This window comes from Bombina bombina, chromosome 5 (assembly GCF_027579735.1).
Source record: "Bombina bombina isolate aBomBom1 chromosome 5, aBomBom1.pri, whole genome shotgun sequence".
NCBI classification, from domain to species: Eukaryota; Metazoa; Chordata; class Amphibia; order Anura; family Bombinatoridae; genus Bombina; species Bombina bombina.
The window spans coordinates 739,431,699-739,452,139 of NC_069503.1; the positions used below are offsets into that span (position 1 = coordinate 739,431,699).

Sequence of the window (20,441 nt, forward strand, 5' to 3'; positions counted from 1 at the left end):
ACCGGGTGACACCAACCCTAGTGACGCCACTGAAAATAAGACAAAAGTCCACTTTTTTCAGGTGTAGACAGTGGTAAAAAAATGGAAAAAAGAGAAGCGGTATTAATCCTCCAAAACTATAATCCAAGTGCAAAGACTGTTATTTGGTTCTGTGTTAGGGAAGTTCAAATATTTGCTGTAATACGTGTACACTTCACATACGCTGTTACTTAGCTTAATATTCTGGGCTGTTTCCACACTCCAACGTCTGCTGCCTCTATATGCTCTATGAGCTTGGCTTGACCATCTGTCATTCCCACAGACACTGATTCGTATGTGTACTTGCTGTCGTAGGTTGGAAGTAATGCTGCTGTTGGTACACTCGTGCTGATTGGCTACTGACACACCTCGTGTTTATCAGAAAAAAAACTGAATACTATCTAGGTAAATTAAAACTCCAGATCTAGATGGAATACACCAATAGGTTAAAGGGAATTTAGTGCTGTCACAGCCAAACCTCTACTAATTTTTCATTATTCTTATATAGTACCACAGGGCTGGCATAAAGCTGATGTGGTGCCTCGTTTTAAAAAAGGAAGCAGGGTTGATCCAGGAAGATATAGACCAGTAAGCCTAACACCAGTAGTGGGAAGATACTATAACAGATTATATTTCAGGGTATATTCATAAAAACAAATTTATGAGTTAAAATTAGCATGGTTTTGTGAGAAATAGATCTTGCCAAACTAATCTAATAAGATTCTATGAGGAAGTAAGAAAGAATTTAGAAGAAGGTGAAGTAACGACAAAGGCTTTTGATTTGAGAGAGCATTGTATACAATTAAGTGAATTAGAATAGCTAATAATGTCAGCCCGCAAATAAACAACTGGATAAAAAGTGAGTTGTAATAAAATGATCCCCCAATGATCAGTACTTGCTCCATTCTTTTTAATATTTTTATAAAAGTCTTGGAGGAATGATTAAATAACAATATTTCTATGTTTGCAGATGTTACCAAGTTGTGTAAGGTGGATGTAATTTTTTTTTTAAATTTGAAGAATTTGCTGGTAAATGGTAAATGAGATTTGATCATTGTAAATGTAAGAGTTTGAAAAAAAAATATGCAGTCTGCCTATTATGTAAATAGGACATTACTTAGTAAAACAAAAGAGGTAAAGGGTTTAGGAATACTTGTAGTTAACAAACTAAAAATGAATGTGTAATACAAGACAGTTGCTTCTAAGGCACATACAATTCTAGCATGCATTAAAAAAAGGCTTAGATTCAAGAGAAAAAAAAGCATAATTATGTGTCTATATAAATCACTGGTAAGACCTCACCTTTTTATAAAAAGCACATTTTGTATTCAAGCTTTGAAGGGTGATTAGCCAATTTGGGTCTGTTTACTGTAGAAAAAAAGCATTTGGAAAGATGGTGTTATTGCTTCATTCAAATATATTCAATGCCAATATACAGATTTGATGGAAGAGCTTTAAAAAAGTTAAAAGTATGACAGAGCGGGAGGTTGGTTGTTAGAGGGTTCAAAATAAGATTATGTATTTATTTTTGTTATGTATTTAAAGCAGCACAAGTTCTTTTTCATTGGTGTTGTGCCACTTTAGTAAATAAACTAGTAGTGCAACATTAACCATAATGAATCATTTCCATCTCCCTTAAACCTAAAAAATATGTTAGTTATATATTTTTAAAATAAAACAATAAAAAAACTCCATAAACTGATAATACTTAAAGCACACAGATAGTTTGAAGGCCACTTGTCATTTTATTTTGTATATGCTAGAAGCTACAATTTCACAGTGGGGGGCCAACTCAGAATGAAGCAGTCAGTTGCAGGTGCACGGCAATAGAAGTGAGCTATTTACCCTTAAGCTGGGGAGCTCAGGCCAAGAAAGCAAATGCACACACACTCTCTCTCTTGTCTTCCTGCCAGAAGTATTCAGAAGGGGCCCAAATAATGGTTATTCAGTTGCCTTTAATGAGATGCATTGCCCACTGCTCAAAGACTGAGGCGCTTTCTTTTCTTATGCTAATTCGGCACCATTAGAGCCTGCCAGTCTGTAACTTTTATAGCACTGTACTTAATCTGTCCTGCTCACTCAGCCCAAAAACCAGAGCAGCAAATGGCAAAGGGACGACTGCTTGTATGGGATACATCTGTTGCCTAGACTTACCATTAATTCCTACATCACAAGTGTGTTCTGAGGCTTGGGTAGAATGAAGATTTCATTTTGATAATTTAGGGAAAGGCCATCTTGCAGTAGAGATACGAGTCTGTTGTGCAGCGTCTTTCTTCATTTTCCCATAAACAGCGTATGCGCCTCTTATTTATGCACAAAGTGAAAAGCTATTCATTTGCAAAATACTCTGCTGATGGAAGCAAAACTTATTATGTTACACAGGCTATTTATTAAGTCCAAAAATAGTTTCTATTTTTCCTGAAATTACTCTCCTTTTATGTTTCTAAAGCACGTCAATATCAGTTGTGTGCTGGGGCTTTCTCTACTAGGCATAATATTTGAATGTATATTGTTTTTTTTCCCCTTCAGGATTTTTATTTGGTTAATACTGCATAAAATAAGCCAGTTACAGATTTTTGTCTTTATATCAGTAATTTGCAATGAAATGCTTCAGGCTAGGTAAAATTCAGCCTATTACTATTGTATTCTGTCTCTACGAAGATATGTACACAATAACGCGTATCTCTATCCCAGAGGCATGGATTTAGCTTTTGGAGAAATCTCATCTTCCATTGTTTGTTCAAAATGGTTTTTCAAGGCTCATAATTATCATCTATTTCTGAATTTTAGATCTGATCTTTAGAAATATATAAATACTGTGTGTGTGTGTATATATATATATATATATATATATATAATTATTATTCTTTATTTATAAAGTGCCAACAGATTCCGCAGCACTGCCCATGGGTACAAGGCTAAAAGTACAACGGAGAAACAATACAATTAAAGAAAACATTTTACAGACAAATACAGGGGGAATTGAGGGCCCTATTCCAGTGGGAACTTACAATCTAGATATATATATATTATGTAAAGAGAAAAATAATGTAAACCCTATCTAGCATATATATATATATATATATATATATATATATATATATATATATATATATATATATAATGTGTGTGTGATTAGTTAAGTCAGTCTGGCCTTTCAGATAGAAAAGTAATTCATGTACTTTTTTCTTTCTTTTTCATAATAATCATGAGACTGTATAGGAATTGGTAAAATATTTGTTGGAGAATGATAATCTTTGAATTTGTGATTATTATTAATTTAATGTTTTTTACCCAGAAGTTTAAAAGGGACATCTAATGAACTTGCTTTAAAAACTATTTTGAAGCAGCAAAACCACAATATTTCTCTCAAAATGTTTTCTCCGAAATTGCAACAAATCATGGCTTTTATGTAGTTATAAATTAGATATCCTTACTTTATAACTAAAACATGCATATTTTGTCTGCAGTTTGCTTGGTTTTATTGAATCTAGTAATTACTAGGAAAGGCTGGACTCTAAACAAACAGTCCTTATTCGCACATATGACATCAGACATGAAATCCTTGGTCGCATGATTTGCAGCATTACGATTGAGAGTTATAGAACTGTACGGGTATGAGATTTGATAAACCCATGCAAATATCACACAACTAATAAACTATTCTGAATGAACATTTTATTTAACATTCCAAATAAAATACTATATTAGAGCATTTCTTTTTTTAACAATTTGCCTCCTCTTACTAGATGTACTCATGACATGAAGATACAGATAATGACTTATGCTACCCTTGATTGATAGGCTTTATCCTCATTTTAAAGGGACAGTAAACGTTGTGCACAATGTTACATAATTCTGCATTATGTACAGATTTATGTAACAGAAGGGGATAGCCTTTTGTTTAAAAAAAATATTTGAAGGCTAAATCTATACTTATCTACTAAGAGAAGCCATCCTTTTCTGCGCGTCCGTGTTTGTAATGAATGCGTCACAGGCTCACTGTCTAATCACAGCACCGGATCACGCCATTCAGCTACATGTGTGCTCCCATGCAAGGTAAAGGTGGAGCTAAGATTAGACAGTGAGCCTGTGACACTCTACAAAACTGCAGCATTAAAGAGTATGGCATCACTTGGTATAGTTTTAGCCTTCAAATAAGTTATTTTGCAGAAATATGTAACATTGTACACGTTTACTGTCCCTTTAATTTTAAGCTTCACATTAGCAAGAAAGGTGTAAAACACAGTGATTAAAAGAACATGTTAAAAAAAAATAGAATGGTTCTTCTATATTTTGTTTTATAATCAAGTGACTCACACACCCTGGGTACAAAGTTGCATTCAAAAGTAAACTGTGCACTCAAAACGAAACAATGCTGAAAAATAATATTCAAATAAAATGATAATTTTAATTATATAAATTATATGTAGTCAGCTCTTCCAGTTCAAATTGCTCATCCTGAAAGAACATCACCATCTGTTCAAAACAGAGGAAACACAGAGGGTGTCTGCCATTGTGTAATACCATTTATTAAAACACCACAAATCACATAAAATCACACTTACATGCAATCACGGCACTAAAAAACATGTGGTAATTATTGCAGACCAAGATCCATATGCCGCCAAATGAGAGGTTTAAGAAGAGCCATGATCTACTTGATCTTTTCCTTATTTGCAATTGTCCAGCTTCCCCACCCCCCAAAAAAAAACAAGAACACAGGTGGTGCTTTTAGGCAAATATTGCAACTCGCAGCATACATCAATACTCATCATGTGCCAATCACAGAGTCCCTCTGACCAAGAAAAATGTGATCATATCTTCCCACAATTCCAGAGTCTTCTACGGTTTTCATTCTCATCTGATTTTTCATGAGGACAAAAAGGGGATTAAAAATACCCAGAGCCTTCTACTATTTTTTCCCTTAGTTAATTTTAAGTGAAGGTAAAGTTTTAGAAATCTGTACACACTAATGAGTTAGTCATATGTCTGAGACTGTGGTTCCATCATGCCGACCAATTCAATTATTTTAGATTTATATCAGTACCGGTAGGAAGATGTCCACTGTACACTGGAGTAAATAAGAATTGGCATATCAGTCTTTTTTCTGGTACCATCAATCTTGTTTCTTTTTCTGTATATTATTTTGGACACAATTATGTTTATAGCATTCTATCAGGGTCAAAGACTTCAAAGTGATATGGGTTCTTTAGCATAGAGACTCCTCCACCTTTCTTGCATGTATAAAAATCTTGGTTACAATGTTGGTGTTGCAGACACAGCAGCCATTTTGATGGTCATGTATGTATATGAGTCATGTTTGTGGGCAGTCCTTTCTTATCTCTCTCCAAATTAATTGGAACGTTGTAAATATATGATCTTAAATGGTCAGCAAGAGGCTTTTCTGGTAGCAACAATGTTTATATTTAATATGGGGGGGTTAAATCCATATTTATAATAAAAGCTAATCCTATTGTCAACTCACCAAACAATACCAAACTATACAATACTAAAGATTGTAAAATATGTTTTTATCACATTATAGTAAAAAAAAAACTCTAGCGTCTAAGAAATGAAGATTTTGTTAATTGTTCTCAATTGTACGGTGAGCATGCCCTTGGAACTGATACATATATATATATATATATATATATATATATATATATATATATATATATACACAGGTGGCCCTCGGTTTACAACGGTTCAATTTGCACCGTTTCAGAATAACAACCTTTTTTTCCCAGTCATGTGACTGCTATTGAAAAGCATTGAGAAGCAGTGCATTGATTACAATAGCCAGTCGGTGGAGCTGTCCGCTTGTGTTGCAGCAAAGATATGCAAGCCAAGCAAGCTGAAATTAATCAGTTTAATCAGACCTGAGCTATCGAGCAGCTTGCAAAGGAACAAGATCTTCCTGTCTATAAATCAGTACAGATTGGAATGCATAGAAAGAACTGTTTGTAGAAAAATGCAAGTAAAGTCTGTGTTGTGTGGTTATTGTATTAGGTTTATAATGCTGTTTAGCAAATATTTTTGTTCATTTAACTTAGTTTAATTATATATTCTGTGTTGTGTGATTATTGTATTAGGTTTATAATGCTGTTTGGCATTTAAAGTCTTCATTTCAAAGCTTTAAAAATAATGTATTAGGTATTACTTATGACAATTTTGAGAGAGGCCTGGAACCTAACTCCCTCTTTTCCCATTGACTTACATTATAAACTGGGTTTCAATTTACAACGGTTTTGATTTACAACCATTCCTTCTGGAACCTAACCCCGGCATAAACGGAGGGCTACCTGTATATAATTAAATTGCTGTCATAACAATATCACCTTATCAAAGTACATTGTTTTCTAAGAAAACATTAGGTTCTTTTAAATTTATTGTATGAGATAATACATTAAAAGAAACTTTTAAAAAATCAACTACTTTGTATCAAATCGTTAATCAATATACCACATTCTAATCAACCTAAAGTGTAAAAAACATTTCCTGATGTGTTACTTTAATCCTGGGGAAACGACAGCAATGTCCATTTTGTGATTGGCTGATGGCTGTCACATTTCAGAAATAATAATCTACTAGTTATTGCCCTTACTAGAATAAGGGCATGATATTCAAGACCTCGCCAGCATAAAACACATTACATAGCAACATAAACATTTCTCAAGATAACAGCTGTGGGTTTTTTAAAAAAAATGTATGGGCCTCGCCGCACCGACGAGACTTCTTAGATCATCTCACATGAACCCTAAGTGGTTTTTGCAGTGTCTTTTTATTATGCACTTGATTATGCAATTATACTGTATTTAGTAGGCCTTTAATAGAGGCCCGGGGTTACAATCAATGATTTTTAATTTATTTTTTTGTTCCTGGCAAAAGAGAATAGTATCACTGCTCATTTGTGAAAAATATGTATAGTGGGCAAAGGGTAGTATTTTGTTAAAGGGTTATTTTGTGACCCCCACCAGTCGCTTCTCCCCAATAACCTAGTGATCATTTATTATTTTTTGTGTGGAGGAAAGTTAAAAAAATATATATTTCTGTTTCTCTATCAGGCTACATTTTAATTTACATTGCTTAACGCAAGCAAGGCAACTTACTGGCATTGTACTACGGTATGTACAGTTTATCTGACTGTAGGTAAAACTTGGTAACACTTGTGCAACCATATTTATGAAGTTGTTTTATTAGTGTAAGAACACGTAGGTTTAATCCTGGTTTTGCTGCAAACCTAATCTTAACAAAGTACTGTACCTTATATTCTACCTAACCAGTACTGCCACTAAAGTTTTACCATGCAAACGTGCATCTTCAGATTCTAGGTTACTGCTATAAAATATTATTTAATTCTTCAGCTGAGCTCTAACATGACTTTATACCTATATTATCATTTCCTCACATTTAAGATCCTTGGCTAATGCATTGCTTGATGAGTCAAATTGCTGGGATCTCTGCCAAGTGGAATATGCTGACTGAACTAGAATAGGAATTGCTGTTCAACCTAAAATACAATTGAAATATGTTTTATCGAGCAACACTGCTAATTTGAAATGATGACCAAATTCTCCATATGCTCAGGTTTATTTTTTATATCTGACACGTTGTCTGCATGACATAATGTTCTTGGTTAATGGAGAATTTGTAAAACAGGCAGGAAATTTATCTAATTTGCCTTATCAATTCAGCAGCTTCAACAGCCTATGACATTACATTATTAATACGTAAGAAGCAAAGCTTTTAGTTACTTTAGGGAGGTTACATCACCTCTCATAGAAAGTGGAGACCAGATTTTCAAAAAATGTAGTCAACTGTGCTTTGTGCCTAATGCTATGTATTATGACATTACTTAGTTTGCTAAATACTGTTGTGTTATAATGACATTCAGCTTCTCCTTTATACTGTGCATGTTCTGTTGCATTGAAGGTGTTTCTCTTCATATCTACCATAATGCATCTGTCTGCCAGCTTTGAGAATCCAGTGAGCGTCACAGCTCAATATCATGGTGCTTGCTGAGTGACTGAGGGGATCTAATGTCACACAGTCAAACACGTGCAGCAGCTCAGGCCATTAAAGCACTGCTCTTTTTTTTAATTTTATCTTCACATTGAAACTACAGTAGTAGAAATATGTGCTAAAATAGACCGTATGTGTTTTCCTGGGGTTAAAAGTGGGAAAATCTTTCCTGCTACAAATAGGTAATGAGTTACAGGAGCAGGTTCTTGCAGTGTCTTTCCAAGTCTTAAAGTTGTAACTGCTTTAAGGAACATTCTAATGCAAAAAATTGCATGTTCTAATTAAATAACGCATGAGATCGCAGTGTGTTTTACGCCTACAAAGGGTTAAAGGGACAGTCTACTCCAGATGTTTAATGTTTAAAAAGATAGATAATCCCTTTATTACCCATTCCCCAGTTTTGTATAACCAACATGCTTATATTAATAGACTTTTTACCTCTGTAATTACCTTGTATCTAAGCCTCTGCAGACTGCCCCCTTATTTCAGATCTTTTGACAGACATGCATTTCAGTCAGCCAATCAGTGCTGACTTATAGGTAACTCCACGGGCGTGAGCACAATGTTATCTATATGGCACACATGAAATAACACCCTCTAGCTGTGAAAAACTGTCAAAATGCAGTCTTCAAGGGCTAAGAAATTAGCATATGAGCCTACCTATGTTTAGCTTTCAACTAAGAATACCAAGAGAACAAAGCAAATTTGCATGCCCTATCTGAGTAATGAAAGTTTAATTTTGACTGGACTGTCCCTTTAAGTGCCTATTAGCCAATCAGGAACACAGCAGTTACACAACCTACTAGTCACCACCTGGGTCATGTTCGGTAACTGAAATACTTGCAGGGGTTAAATACATAGTTATCTCGGCTCACTAGTTTAAACACTGCATACTGTAACAAATTAAAGCATGTAGTTCTGCATTATAGTGTCCCTTTAATTTAAATATTTACAGATGCCATTAAAATGTATATTACTTGATGAGCCTATTTTATTTCTGCTTCATATCACAATGCTTTAAATAGTCACTAATGGTGTGAAATCTATGTGTGTCTCTTGTAGAACCAGGCTGGTAAAAGGGCCTTTAGTATGGTGTATTATTATGTTGCTGGCAGTCAGTCATGGATCATTTTGAATATTCCAGACAATGATATTTGAGATTGACTTTTCCTGTGGCCCCGTATCAGAAACCAAAAGCAATGTGCTTTGCATGTACTGTCTGAGCACGCAGAACCGTATTTAATTAAAGCATGTAATACCTTTTACAGCAGTTGGAGGATATACAGTTTCTGGTGTGGGAATATACAGTGTGCAAGGTCCCTGACATTAGAATGTAAAACTGGTTTGTATTACAGCCAAGGTACTTCATACCATAACTTCATTTGTTACACTTTTGGTGTTAAGAAAATAAAAGGAAAAATAAGCCTGTAACTCTGTATTTCATGTGCTTCAATATTTAAAACAGTTTACAGTGTTTTACAAAGTGTATTATTTGTATCCTGTAAACAATATGGTAATGTTACTCCTTTATGATATATAGAATTATTGATTTATAGATATGTGTTATTAGGCATGTGCATTAATTGGTTTTTGGCTTTCATTTTTAGAAACGAACCCCCAATATGGCTGCATGCAGTTGCATTCTGCTCTTTCTGGGGCCAGATTTATTAGCATCAAAGTGCAACAAACAAATATCAATTAATGCATGTGCCTAGTTATGAATGTTTATTATTTTTATGCTTATTATAATATGAATGTGAACAGAACTGAGGCCCTTTTCTATTGGTTTTTCTGGTCAACTGCTGAAGTCTTTGAAAGTGAGACTTCCATTCATGTGGTCTACCCAGGGAGTTAGATTTTTGGGAGTGTTTTCCATAACTAAAGTCACACTCTTTGGTAACTGTGATCCACTGCGTGGGTAAACTTCTATGTGGCATTACTTAGCAGTAGGGTGGCCCTTGTTATCTCCTGCTTAAGATTCCTACACCTCTGCTAGAGAGATTTCAAGCAGTTGTAGACAGTTTAAAGGGATTCCAAGAGAATCCCTAGTCACATTTTGTATTCTGCAGAATCCAGTGGTGATGGGGGATAGATTTAGCTTTATTTTACTGCAATGCTTCCAGTGTTTTGGCTTGAGGTTTACAATTAGAATTTGCAAGTTATGAATAGGAGCAAGCGTCTTTGGCTTACCATTTGCTATTAGAGGATTACTCTACACCAATATACTTCTATTTTTATTTCAAATGAGATTATCTGGATTTGTATTGGTAAGTGGAGAGGAAGCTGAAGTAGGCGGGTGATGGTGCCAACCATTGTCTATTCTTTTAGGGGGTCTTCTCTCTTGCCTTGTGAAACTGTCGTATGAATCTGTGTTTGGTGATGTGGCGATTGTGCGGGTTTACCTGCTTTCATATTCTCACACTCTCTCTGTGTGCTCTCTACCTATTTTTTCTTGATCAAAGCTTCAGATTTTTCAGATCATAAAATCTTATTGGTGGCACATCTCTTTTATAGGCTTAAAGGGACATGAAACCCAAAAATGTTCTCTCCTGATTCAGATAGAACATACAATTTTAAAGAACTTTCCAATTTACTTCTATTATCTAATTTGCTTCAACTTCATTCTCTTAGTATCCTTTTTTGAAGAAGCAACAATGTTAACGCACTAGGTGAGCCAATAACATGAAGCATATATATTTATGCAACAATCAGTCAGTAGCTCCTGAGCCTACTTAGGTATACTATTCAACAAAGGATACCACGAGAACAAAACAAATTAGATAATAGAAGAAAATTGGAAAGTTGTTTAAAATCACAAGCTTTCGTGTCCCTTTAAGTCAGTTTATTAAAGTTGCCTGTTTCAAATGCTAGATTATATAAAAAATATTTATAGATAGCTCCTTTACCTTTATTTTGTCTTTTAAATATCAGTTTTGCATGTTGAAACCACCGTCTATACTGAGAAAGTGAAGACTTTAGTAATATCTATTGAAAAGCTATGTAAACAAGAGTCAGCAAGCAGCAATCACGTTGTTAGTGGGGGTAGAAGAGTTAGGTAGTAACATTTTCCTTTTCAGATGCTCTAAGTATTGGTCATTGTGTAGCAGGGGCATGTTCTTGAGAACAATTAATTTGAGCTTCAGTCAGTAAAAAAAAGCGGTTTCATATACAACCTAAAGGAACAATTTCCCATACATTTGATACTCTGCAGCTTGTATAAAAATTAATTAGGAACCGGAAACACATTTTTAGTTCAATTGCTCACAGACCCTCATACATTTACATAAGATATTTTCCTGCCCATTCTGCAAGCTGGTGACATAATTGGGGTTCTACAGTATAGGTACTTATTTTCATATTTTGGTTAGCTTGTTTAGTATTCCATGTGTTTGGGTTAGGGGGATTTTAGCTGTGCTCTTCTTTGGGTTTCAAGAGTAGGGTGTGATTCTTCCATCATGGCTTTCAGGCACTTAGTAAAGCTCCAAATTTTCTGTGTGTCTTTATTATCGAGTAGATTTAGATGATATTGGGCAGGAGTTTGTTATGGTAGCAGGCTCCTAGATTGTCCTAGGTATTTATTTCTAGATAAGTCCAAAAGTGCAGTCTGGGCTCCTTGGTGTAAGCTTAAAGGGACGCTGAACCCACATTTTTTCTTTTCTGATTTAGATAGAGCATGCAATTTTAAGCAACTTTCTAATTTACTCCTATTATCACTTTATCTTTGTTCTCTTGCTATCTTTATTTGAAAAATAAGGCATCTAAGCTAAGGAGCCAGCCAATGTTTGGTTCTTAACATGGACAGCACTTGTTTATTGGTGGGTGAATGTATCCACCAATCGGCAAGAACAACCCAGGTTGTTCACCAAAAATGGGCTGGCATCTAAACTTACATTCTTGCTTTTCAAATAAAGATACCAAGAGAATGAAGAAAATGTAATAATAGGAGTAATTTAGAAAGTTGCTTAAAATTGCATGCTCTATCTGAATCACGAAAGAAAAAATTTGGGTTCAGTGTCCCTTTAACCCCTTGAGTGCTAACGATGGCTCTGAGCCGTCACAGAGTTTCCCACTCTGGTGCTAACGACGGCTCAGAGCCGTCGCTAGCACTCACCCACATTGAGGGAGATCTGAGGGCTCTCACCCGCTCCTACCCCGGCGATCAGACAGGCATCGCAGGGGCTTCCCGTTTTGCACGGTGACGTCACGCGCAATGACGTGATGACGTCACCGCGCAACTTTATTAACAAACTAACAATACAAAGTATAGGGAATGGGGGCATGCTGCTTAGACGCCTGTATCTCAGGCATCTAAGCAGCTACAGACCCCCAAGACCCACCATTGGAAAGGTAATCGCCTAAACTTTCCAATGATGTAAGTCTTGGGGATCTGAATTATTTTTTATAAAAGTAAAAAAAAAAATTAAGATAAAAAAAACCTTCAATCACCTTAGCACCCAGGTGGGAAAGTGCTTAGCACTCAAAGGGTTAAGGCTCAAAGATACAATAAGGCATAAAGTAGAATGGAGTGGTCTAGGAGAGGATGGTTGTGTTGGGGCGAAGAGAGGGGGTGTTGTTTGATATACTTCAGAAAAGTTCTCCTTTTTGAAAATCACAATTGGGCTAAAAGAGGCTGCTCCCATGGGATAACTCGCTATAGAACAACCTACTGAGCGTCTGTTCCTGGTAGAGCGCTTCTCTTTCTGCATGTATTTGAAATATGACCCTGGAGAAGTCTTCCTAAGGGTGACTGGGTAAGGAGTCCATATCAGGTTTCCCCTATGTGCTAAAAGGAATATGGCTGCACCTCACTGACGAGACCCAAAGAGGATTGCCTGGTGATATAATTTTGAAAATTCTATTCTCAAATCTACTGGTCTTATAATTCACTTTCTTTGACATTGAGTGTTTTAATGATTATATACAATTGCATTATTGTAGGATGGTAAATGTCATGAATCTTACTCCATACATACTGGCTATATAGCTATGTTTCATGTAGCCTTGTAATGTTTATTGTATTTAAAAAAGTGATCTTGTTCACTATGCTTATCTCTCTTCTAATATGTAGATAAATGCTGCCATTCTCATCAGATTCCTAATTGCTTTGATTTAAACTTGGTCTATGATACCAGTTACATGTTTTTTAGTCATGTTTACATATCACATATGACATTAATTTGTAGCACAATTGGCAAGTAACAGGAATCACATAGCTGTCACAATGATTAAAGTAACCTTCATATCCTGTGATCATGTGATATGCCTTAACATGCTCCTTTTTATGCAGATTGCTACAGAACACAGTACTGTTGCAAGTTAACTCTTACAGTCCAGCTTTAACAAAAGGGCATTTATATTTAAGGAAACACTGGCCTTTAAAATGTGTTTTCCCTTCATGTGTTAACAAATGGCTCATTATACCAGCTGCAGAGGATTACATATATGTGAATTTGCTCCTTTAGGTTTATTTATGTATTTAAAATAGTGTGCTCAACAATATGGCCATTTTAATGAGCAGAGCCCGCAGGAAGAGTAGATTAATATATATGAGGTCAATACTTAGGTACTGAAAATGTCAATTTGGGTGGTAGTTTCAATGAACAAAACCAGCTATTTTAACTGCAAAAAAGTGCAGTTGCAATTTCCAATACATTTAAAAATATGCAGCTGGTATAACAAATTATTGAGAATGTAAGGGGGGGGGGCATTACAGTACCCCTTTGTTGTATTAATGCTAGACATTAAATTGTGAGTCATGATACACTATTATTTCCAGTCTGTCTGATGCCCAATAGCTGACTTTCTGAAACTGTACTTGTCAACTAATGTTGTTAGTAGTGTGCTAGGTATACATGTGCAGCATTAAACATCACTTATAAAGCAATTATTTTATCGGGTTTTTTTTAATTCATGTATTTATTTATTTTTGTAGACTGGAGAAAGACAGAAAGTGTTGGTGACAGAAGAATCCTTTGATTCTCAGTACTATGTTGCACACAATCGTTTCTATGAACAGGTAAATCATTCATACGCAGCCTATTAAAGCTAAAAACACTTATATTTTCGGGTATATTTGTAAAAACAACTGTATGATAGCCTGCATTCTAAAAAAACTAAATGAAACAAATTAGATTTTTTTTTTTATCTTTTATGAAATGTCTGAGTAATAATTTGATCATTTTAAGGGGCCAAATTTTGCATTTGGCACCCGCAATAGAAAAAAAAGTGCTCTACAATCACGTTTAAACATGCCACTACTAAAATGTTTTCTGCATATTATATTATGTTATAGGATTTATCTCTGTAAACCTATATGCCAGTGTACCAAGTGTGCTGAATAATTAACCCCTTAGTGACCAGAGCACTTTTCCATTTTCTGTCCGTTTGGGACCAATGCTATTTTTACATTTTTGCGGTGTTTGTGTTTAGCTGTAATTTTCTTCTTACTCATTTACTGTACCCACACATATTATATACCGTTTTTCTCGCCATTAAATGGACTTTCTAAAGATACCATTATTTCTCCAACATAGGTGTGTCCGGTCCACGGCGTCATCCTTACTTGTGGGATATTCTCTTCCCCAACAGGAAATGGCAAAGAGCCCAGCAAAGCTGGTCACATGATCCCTCCTAGGCTCCGCCTACCCCAGTCATTCTCTTTGCCGTTGTACAGGCAACATCTCCACGGAGATGGCTTAGAGTTTTTTAGTGTTTAACTGTAGTTTTTATTATTCAATCAAGAGTTTGTTATTTTAAAATAGTGCTGGTATGTACTATTTACTCAGAAACAGAAAAGAGATGAAGATTTCTGTTTGTATGAGGAAAATGATTTTAGCAACCGTTACTAAAATCCATGGCTGTTCCACACAGGACTGTTGAGAGGAATTAACTTCAGTTGGGGGAACAGTGAGCAGTCTCTTGCTGCTTGAGGTATGACACATTCTAACAAGACGATGTAATGCTGGAAGCTGTCATTTTCCCTATGGGATCCGGTAAGCCATGTTTATTAAGATTGTAAATAAGGGCTTCACAAGGGCTTATTAAGACTGTAGACTTTTTCTGGGCTAAATCGATTCATTATTAACACATATTTAGCCTTGAGGAATCATTTAATCTGGGTATTTTGATAAGTTTATATCGGCAGGCACTTTTTTAGACACCTTTCTCTTTAGGGGCTTTCACAAATCATAGGCAGAGCCTCATTTTCGCGCCGGTGTTGCGCACTTGTTTTTGAGAGGCATGACATGCAGTCGCATGTGTGAGGAGCTCTGATACATAGAAAAGACTTTCTGAAGGCGTCATTTGGTATCATATTCCCCTTTGGGCTTGGTTGGGTCTCAGCAAAGCAGACACCAGGGACTGTAAAGGGGTTAAAGTTAAAAACGGCTCCGGTTCCGTTATTTTAAGGGTTAAAGCTTCCAAATTTGGGGTGCAATACTTTTAAGGCTTTAAGACACTGTGGTGAAATTTTGGTGAATTTTGAGCAATTCCTTCATATTTTTTCGCAATTGCAGTAATAAAGTGTGTTCAGTTTAAAATTTAAAGTGACAGTAACGGTTTTATTTTAAAACGTTTTTTGTACTTTGTTATCAAGTTTATGCCTGTTTAACATGTCTGAACTACCAGATAGACTGTGTTCTGAATGTGGGGAAGCCAGAGTTCCTTCTCATTTAAATAAATGTGATTTATGTGACAATGACAATGATGCCCAAGATGATTCCTCAAGTGAGGGGAGTAAGCATGGTACTGCATCATTCCCTCCTTCGTCTACACGAGTCTTGCCCACTCAGGAGGCCCCTAGTACATCTAGCGCGCCAATACTCCTTACTATGCAACAATTAACGGCTGTAATGGATAATTCTGTCAAAAACATTTTAGCCAAAATGCACACTTATCAGCGTAAGCGCGACTGCTCTGTTTTAGATACTGAAGAGCATGACGACGCTGATAATAATGGTTCTGAAGGGCCCCTAAACCAGTCTGATGGGGCCAGGGAGGTTTTGTCTGAGGGAGAAATTACTGATTCAGGGAACATTTCTCAACAAGCTGAACCTGATGTGATTACGTTTAAATTTAAGTTGGAACATCTCCGCATTCTGCTTAAGGAGGTATTATCCACTCTGGATGATTGTGACAAGTTGGTCATCCCAGAGAAACTATGTAAAATGGACAAGTTCCTAGAGGTCCCGGGGCTCCCAGAAGCTTTTCCTATACCCAAGCGGGTGGCGGACATTGTAAATAAAGAATGGGAAAGGCCCGGTATTCCTTTCGTCCCTCCCCCCATATTTAAAAAATTGTTTCCTATGGTCGACCCCAGAAAGGACTTATGGCAGACAGTCCCCAAGGTCGAGGGAGCGGTTTCCACTTTAAACAAACGCACCACTATACCCATTGAAGATAGTTGTGCTTTCAAAGATCCTATGGATAAAAAATTAGAAGGTTTACTTAAAAAGATGTTTGTTCAGCAGGGTTACCTTCTACAACCAATTTCATGCATTGTCCCTGTCACTACAGCCGCGTGTTTCTGGTTCGATGAGCTGGTAAAGGCGGTCGATAGTGATTCTCCTCCTTATGAGGAGATTATGGACAGAATCAATGCTCTCAAATTGGCTAATTCTTTCACCCTAGACGCCACTTTGCAATTGGCTAGGTTAGCGGCTAAGAATTCTGGGTTTGCTATTGTGGCGCGCAGAGCGCTTTGGTTGAAATCTTGGTCAGCTGATGCGTCTTCCAAGAACAAGCTACTTAACATTCCTTTCAAGGGGAAAACGCTGTTTGGCCCTGACTTGAAAGAGATTATCTCTGATATCACTGGGGGTAAGGGCCATGCCCTTCCTCAGGATCGGCCTTTCAAGGCCAAAAATAAACCTAATTTTCGTCCCTTTCGTAGAAACGGACCAGCCCAAAGTGCTACGTCCTCTAAGCAAGAGGGTAATACTTCTCAAGCCAAGCCAGCTTGGAGACCAATGCAAGGCTGGAACAAGGGAAAGCAGGCCAAGAAACCTGCCACTGCTACCAAGACAGCATGAAATGTTGGCCCCCGATCCGGGACCGGATCTGGTGGGGGGCAGACTCTCTCTCTTCGCTCGGGCTTGGGCAAGAGATGTTCTGGATCCTTGGGCGCTAGAAATAGTCTCCCAAGGTTATCTTCTGGAATTCAAGGGGCTTCCCCCAAGGGGGAGGTTCCACAGGTCTCAGTTGTCTTCAGACCACATAAAAAGACAGGCATTCTTACGTTGTGTAGAAGACCTGTTAAAAATGGGAGTGATTCATCCTGTTCCATTAGGAGAACAAGGGATGGGGTTCTACTCCAATCTGTTCATAGTTCCCAAAAAAGAGGGAACGTTCAGACCAATCTTAGATCTCAAGATCTTAAACAAGTTTCTCAAGGTTCCATCGTTCAAAATGGAAACCATTCGAACAATTCTTCCTTCCATCCAGGAAGGTCAATTCATGACCACGGTGGATTTAAAGGATGCGTATCTACATATTCCTATCCACAAGGAACATCATCGGTTCCTAAGGTTCGCATTCCTGGACAAGCATTACCAGTTCGTGGCGCTTCCTTTCGGATTAGCCACTGCTCCAAGGATTTTCACAAAGGTACTAGGGTCCCTTCTAGCTGTGCTAAGACCAAGGGGCATTGCTGTAGTACCTTACTTGGACGACATTCTGATTCAAGCGTCGTCCCTTCCTCAAGCAAAGGCTCACACGGACATTGTCCTGGCCTTTCTCAGATCTCACGGATGGAAAGTGAACGTGGAAAAGAGTTCTCTATCTCCGTCAACAAGGGTTCCCTTCTTGGGGACAATAATAGACTCCTTAGAAATGAGGATTTTTCTGACAGAGGCCAGAAAAACAAAACTTTTAGACTCTTGTCGGATACTTCATTCCGTTCCTCTTCCTTCCATAGCGCAGTGCATGGAAGTGATAGGTTTGATGGTAGCGGCAATGGACATAGTTCCTTTTGCGCGCATTCATCTAAGACCATTACAACTGTGCATGCTCAGTCAGTGGAATGGGGACTATACAAACTTGTCTCCGAGGATACAAGTAAATCAGAGGACCAGAGACTCACTCCGTTGGTGGCTGTCCCTGGACAACCTGTCACAAGGGATGACCTTCCGCAGACCAGAGTGGGTCATTGTCACGACCGACGCCAGTCTGATGGGCTGGGGCGCGGTCTGGGGATCCCTGAAAGCTCAGGGTCTTTGGTCTCGGGAAGAATCTCTTCTACCGATAAATATTCTGGAACTGAGAGCGATATTCAATGCTCTCAAGGCTTGGCCTCAGCTAGCGAGGGCCAAGTTCATACGGTTTCAATCAGACAACATGACAACTGTTGCGTACATCAACCATCAGGGGGGAACAAGGAGTTCCCTGGCGATGGAAGAAGTGACCAAAATCATTCTATGGGCGGAGTCTCACTCCTGCCACCTGTCTGCTATCCACATCCCAGGAGTGGAAAATTGGGAAGCGGATTTTCTGAGTCGTCAGACATTGCATCCGGGGGAGTGGGAACTCCATCCGGAAATCTTTGCCCAAGTCACTCAACTGTGGGGCATTCCAGACATGGATCTGATGGCCTCTCGTCAGAACTTCAAAGTTCCTTGCTACGGGTCCAGATCCAGGGATCCCAAGGCGGCTCTAGTGGATGCACTAGTAGCACCTTGGACCTTCAAACTAGCTTATGTATTCCCGCCGTTTCCTCTCATCCCCAGGCTGGTAGCCAGGATCAATCAGGAAAGGGCGTCGGTGATCTTGATAGCTCCTGCGTGGCCACGCAGGACTTGGTGTGCAGATCTGGTGAATATGTCATCGGCTCCACCATGGAAGCTACCTTTGAGACGAGACCTTCTTGTTCAAGGTCCGTTCGAACATCCGAATCTGGTCTCACTCCAGCTGACTGCTTGGAGATTGAACGCTTGATCTTATCGAAGCGAGGGTTCTCAGATTCTGTTATCGATACTCTTGTTCAGGCCAGAAAGCCTGTAACTAGAAAGATTTACCACAAAATTTGGAAAAAATATATCTGCTGGTGTGAATCTAAAGGATTCCCTTGGGACAAGGTTAAGATTCCTAAGATTCTATCCTTCCTTCAAGAAGGATTGGACAAAGGATTATCTGCAAGTTCCCTGAAGGGACAGATTTCTGCCTTGTCTGTGTTACTTCACAAAAAGCTGGCAGCTGTGCCAGATGTTCAAGCCTTTGTTCAGGCTCTGGTTAGAATCAAGCCTGTTTACAAACCTTTGACTCCTCCTTGGAGTCTCAACTTAGTTCTTTCAGTTCTTCAGGGGGTTCCGTTTGAACCCTTACATTCCGTTGATATTAAGTTATTATCTTGGAAAGTTTTGTTTTTGGTTGCAATTTCTTCTGCTAGAAGAGTTTCAGAATTATCTGCTCTGCAGTGTTCTCCTCCTTATCTGGTGTTCCATGCAGATAAGGTGGTTTTACGTACTAAACCTGGTTTTCTTCCAAAAGTTGTTTCTAACAAAAACATTTACCAGGAGATTATCGTACCTTCTCTGTGTCCGAAACCAGTTTCGAAGAAGGAACGTTTGTTGCACAATTTGGATGTTGTTCGCGCTCTAAAATTCTATTTAGATGCTACAAAGGATTTTAGACAAACATCTTCCTTGTTTGTTGTTTATTCCGGTAAAAGGAGAGGTCAAAAAGCAACTTCTACCTCTCTCTCTTTTTGGATTAAAAGCATCATCAGATTGGCTTACGAGACTGCCGGACGGCAGCCTCCCGAAAGAATCACAGCTCATTCCACTAGGGCTGTGGCTTCCACATGGGCCTTCAAGAACGAGGCTTCTGTTGATCAGATATGTAGGGCAGCGACTTGGTCTTCACTGCACACTTTTACCAAATTTTACAAGTTTGATACTTTTGCTTCTTCTGAGGCTATTTTTGGGAGAAAGGTTTTGCAAGCCGTGGTGCCTTCCATCTAGGTGACCTGATTTGCTCCCTCCCTTCATCCGTGTCCTAAAGCTTTGGTATTGGTTCCCACAAGTAAGGATGACGCCGTGGACCGGACACACCTATGTTGGAGAAAACAGAATTTATGTTTACCTGATAAATTACTTTCTCCAACGGTGTGTCCGGTCCACGGCCCGCCCTGGTTTTTTAATCAGGTCTGATAATTTATTTTCTTTAACTACAGTCACCACGGTTTCATATGGTTTCTCCTATGCAAATATTCCTCCTTAACGTCGGTCGAATGACTGGGGTAGGCGGAGCCTAGGAGGGATCATGTGACCAGCTTTGCTGGGCTCTTTGCCATTTCCTGTTGGGGAAGAGAATATCCCACAAGTAAGGATGACGCCGTGGACCGGACACACCGTTGGAGAAAGTAATTTATCAGGTAAACATAAATTCTGTTTTTCATCATATCT

At 38.0% G+C, this 20,441-nt stretch overlaps 1 protein-coding gene across 1 annotated transcript in view; it reads left to right on the forward strand.

Annotated features, from left to right (window-relative positions):
• Positions 1 to 20,441, forward strand: part of CDKAL1 (CDK5 regulatory subunit associated protein 1 like 1) — a 2,417,072-nt gene that overhangs the window by 2,303,295 nt on the left and 93,336 nt on the right. Inside the window, exon 14 of the mRNA XM_053714792.1 lies at positions 13,976 to 14,059. Within this exon, the coding sequence (XP_053570767.1) occupies positions 13,976 to 14,059 (84 nt within the window). The remainder of the gene's footprint in view (positions 1 to 13,975; positions 14,060 to 20,441) is intronic.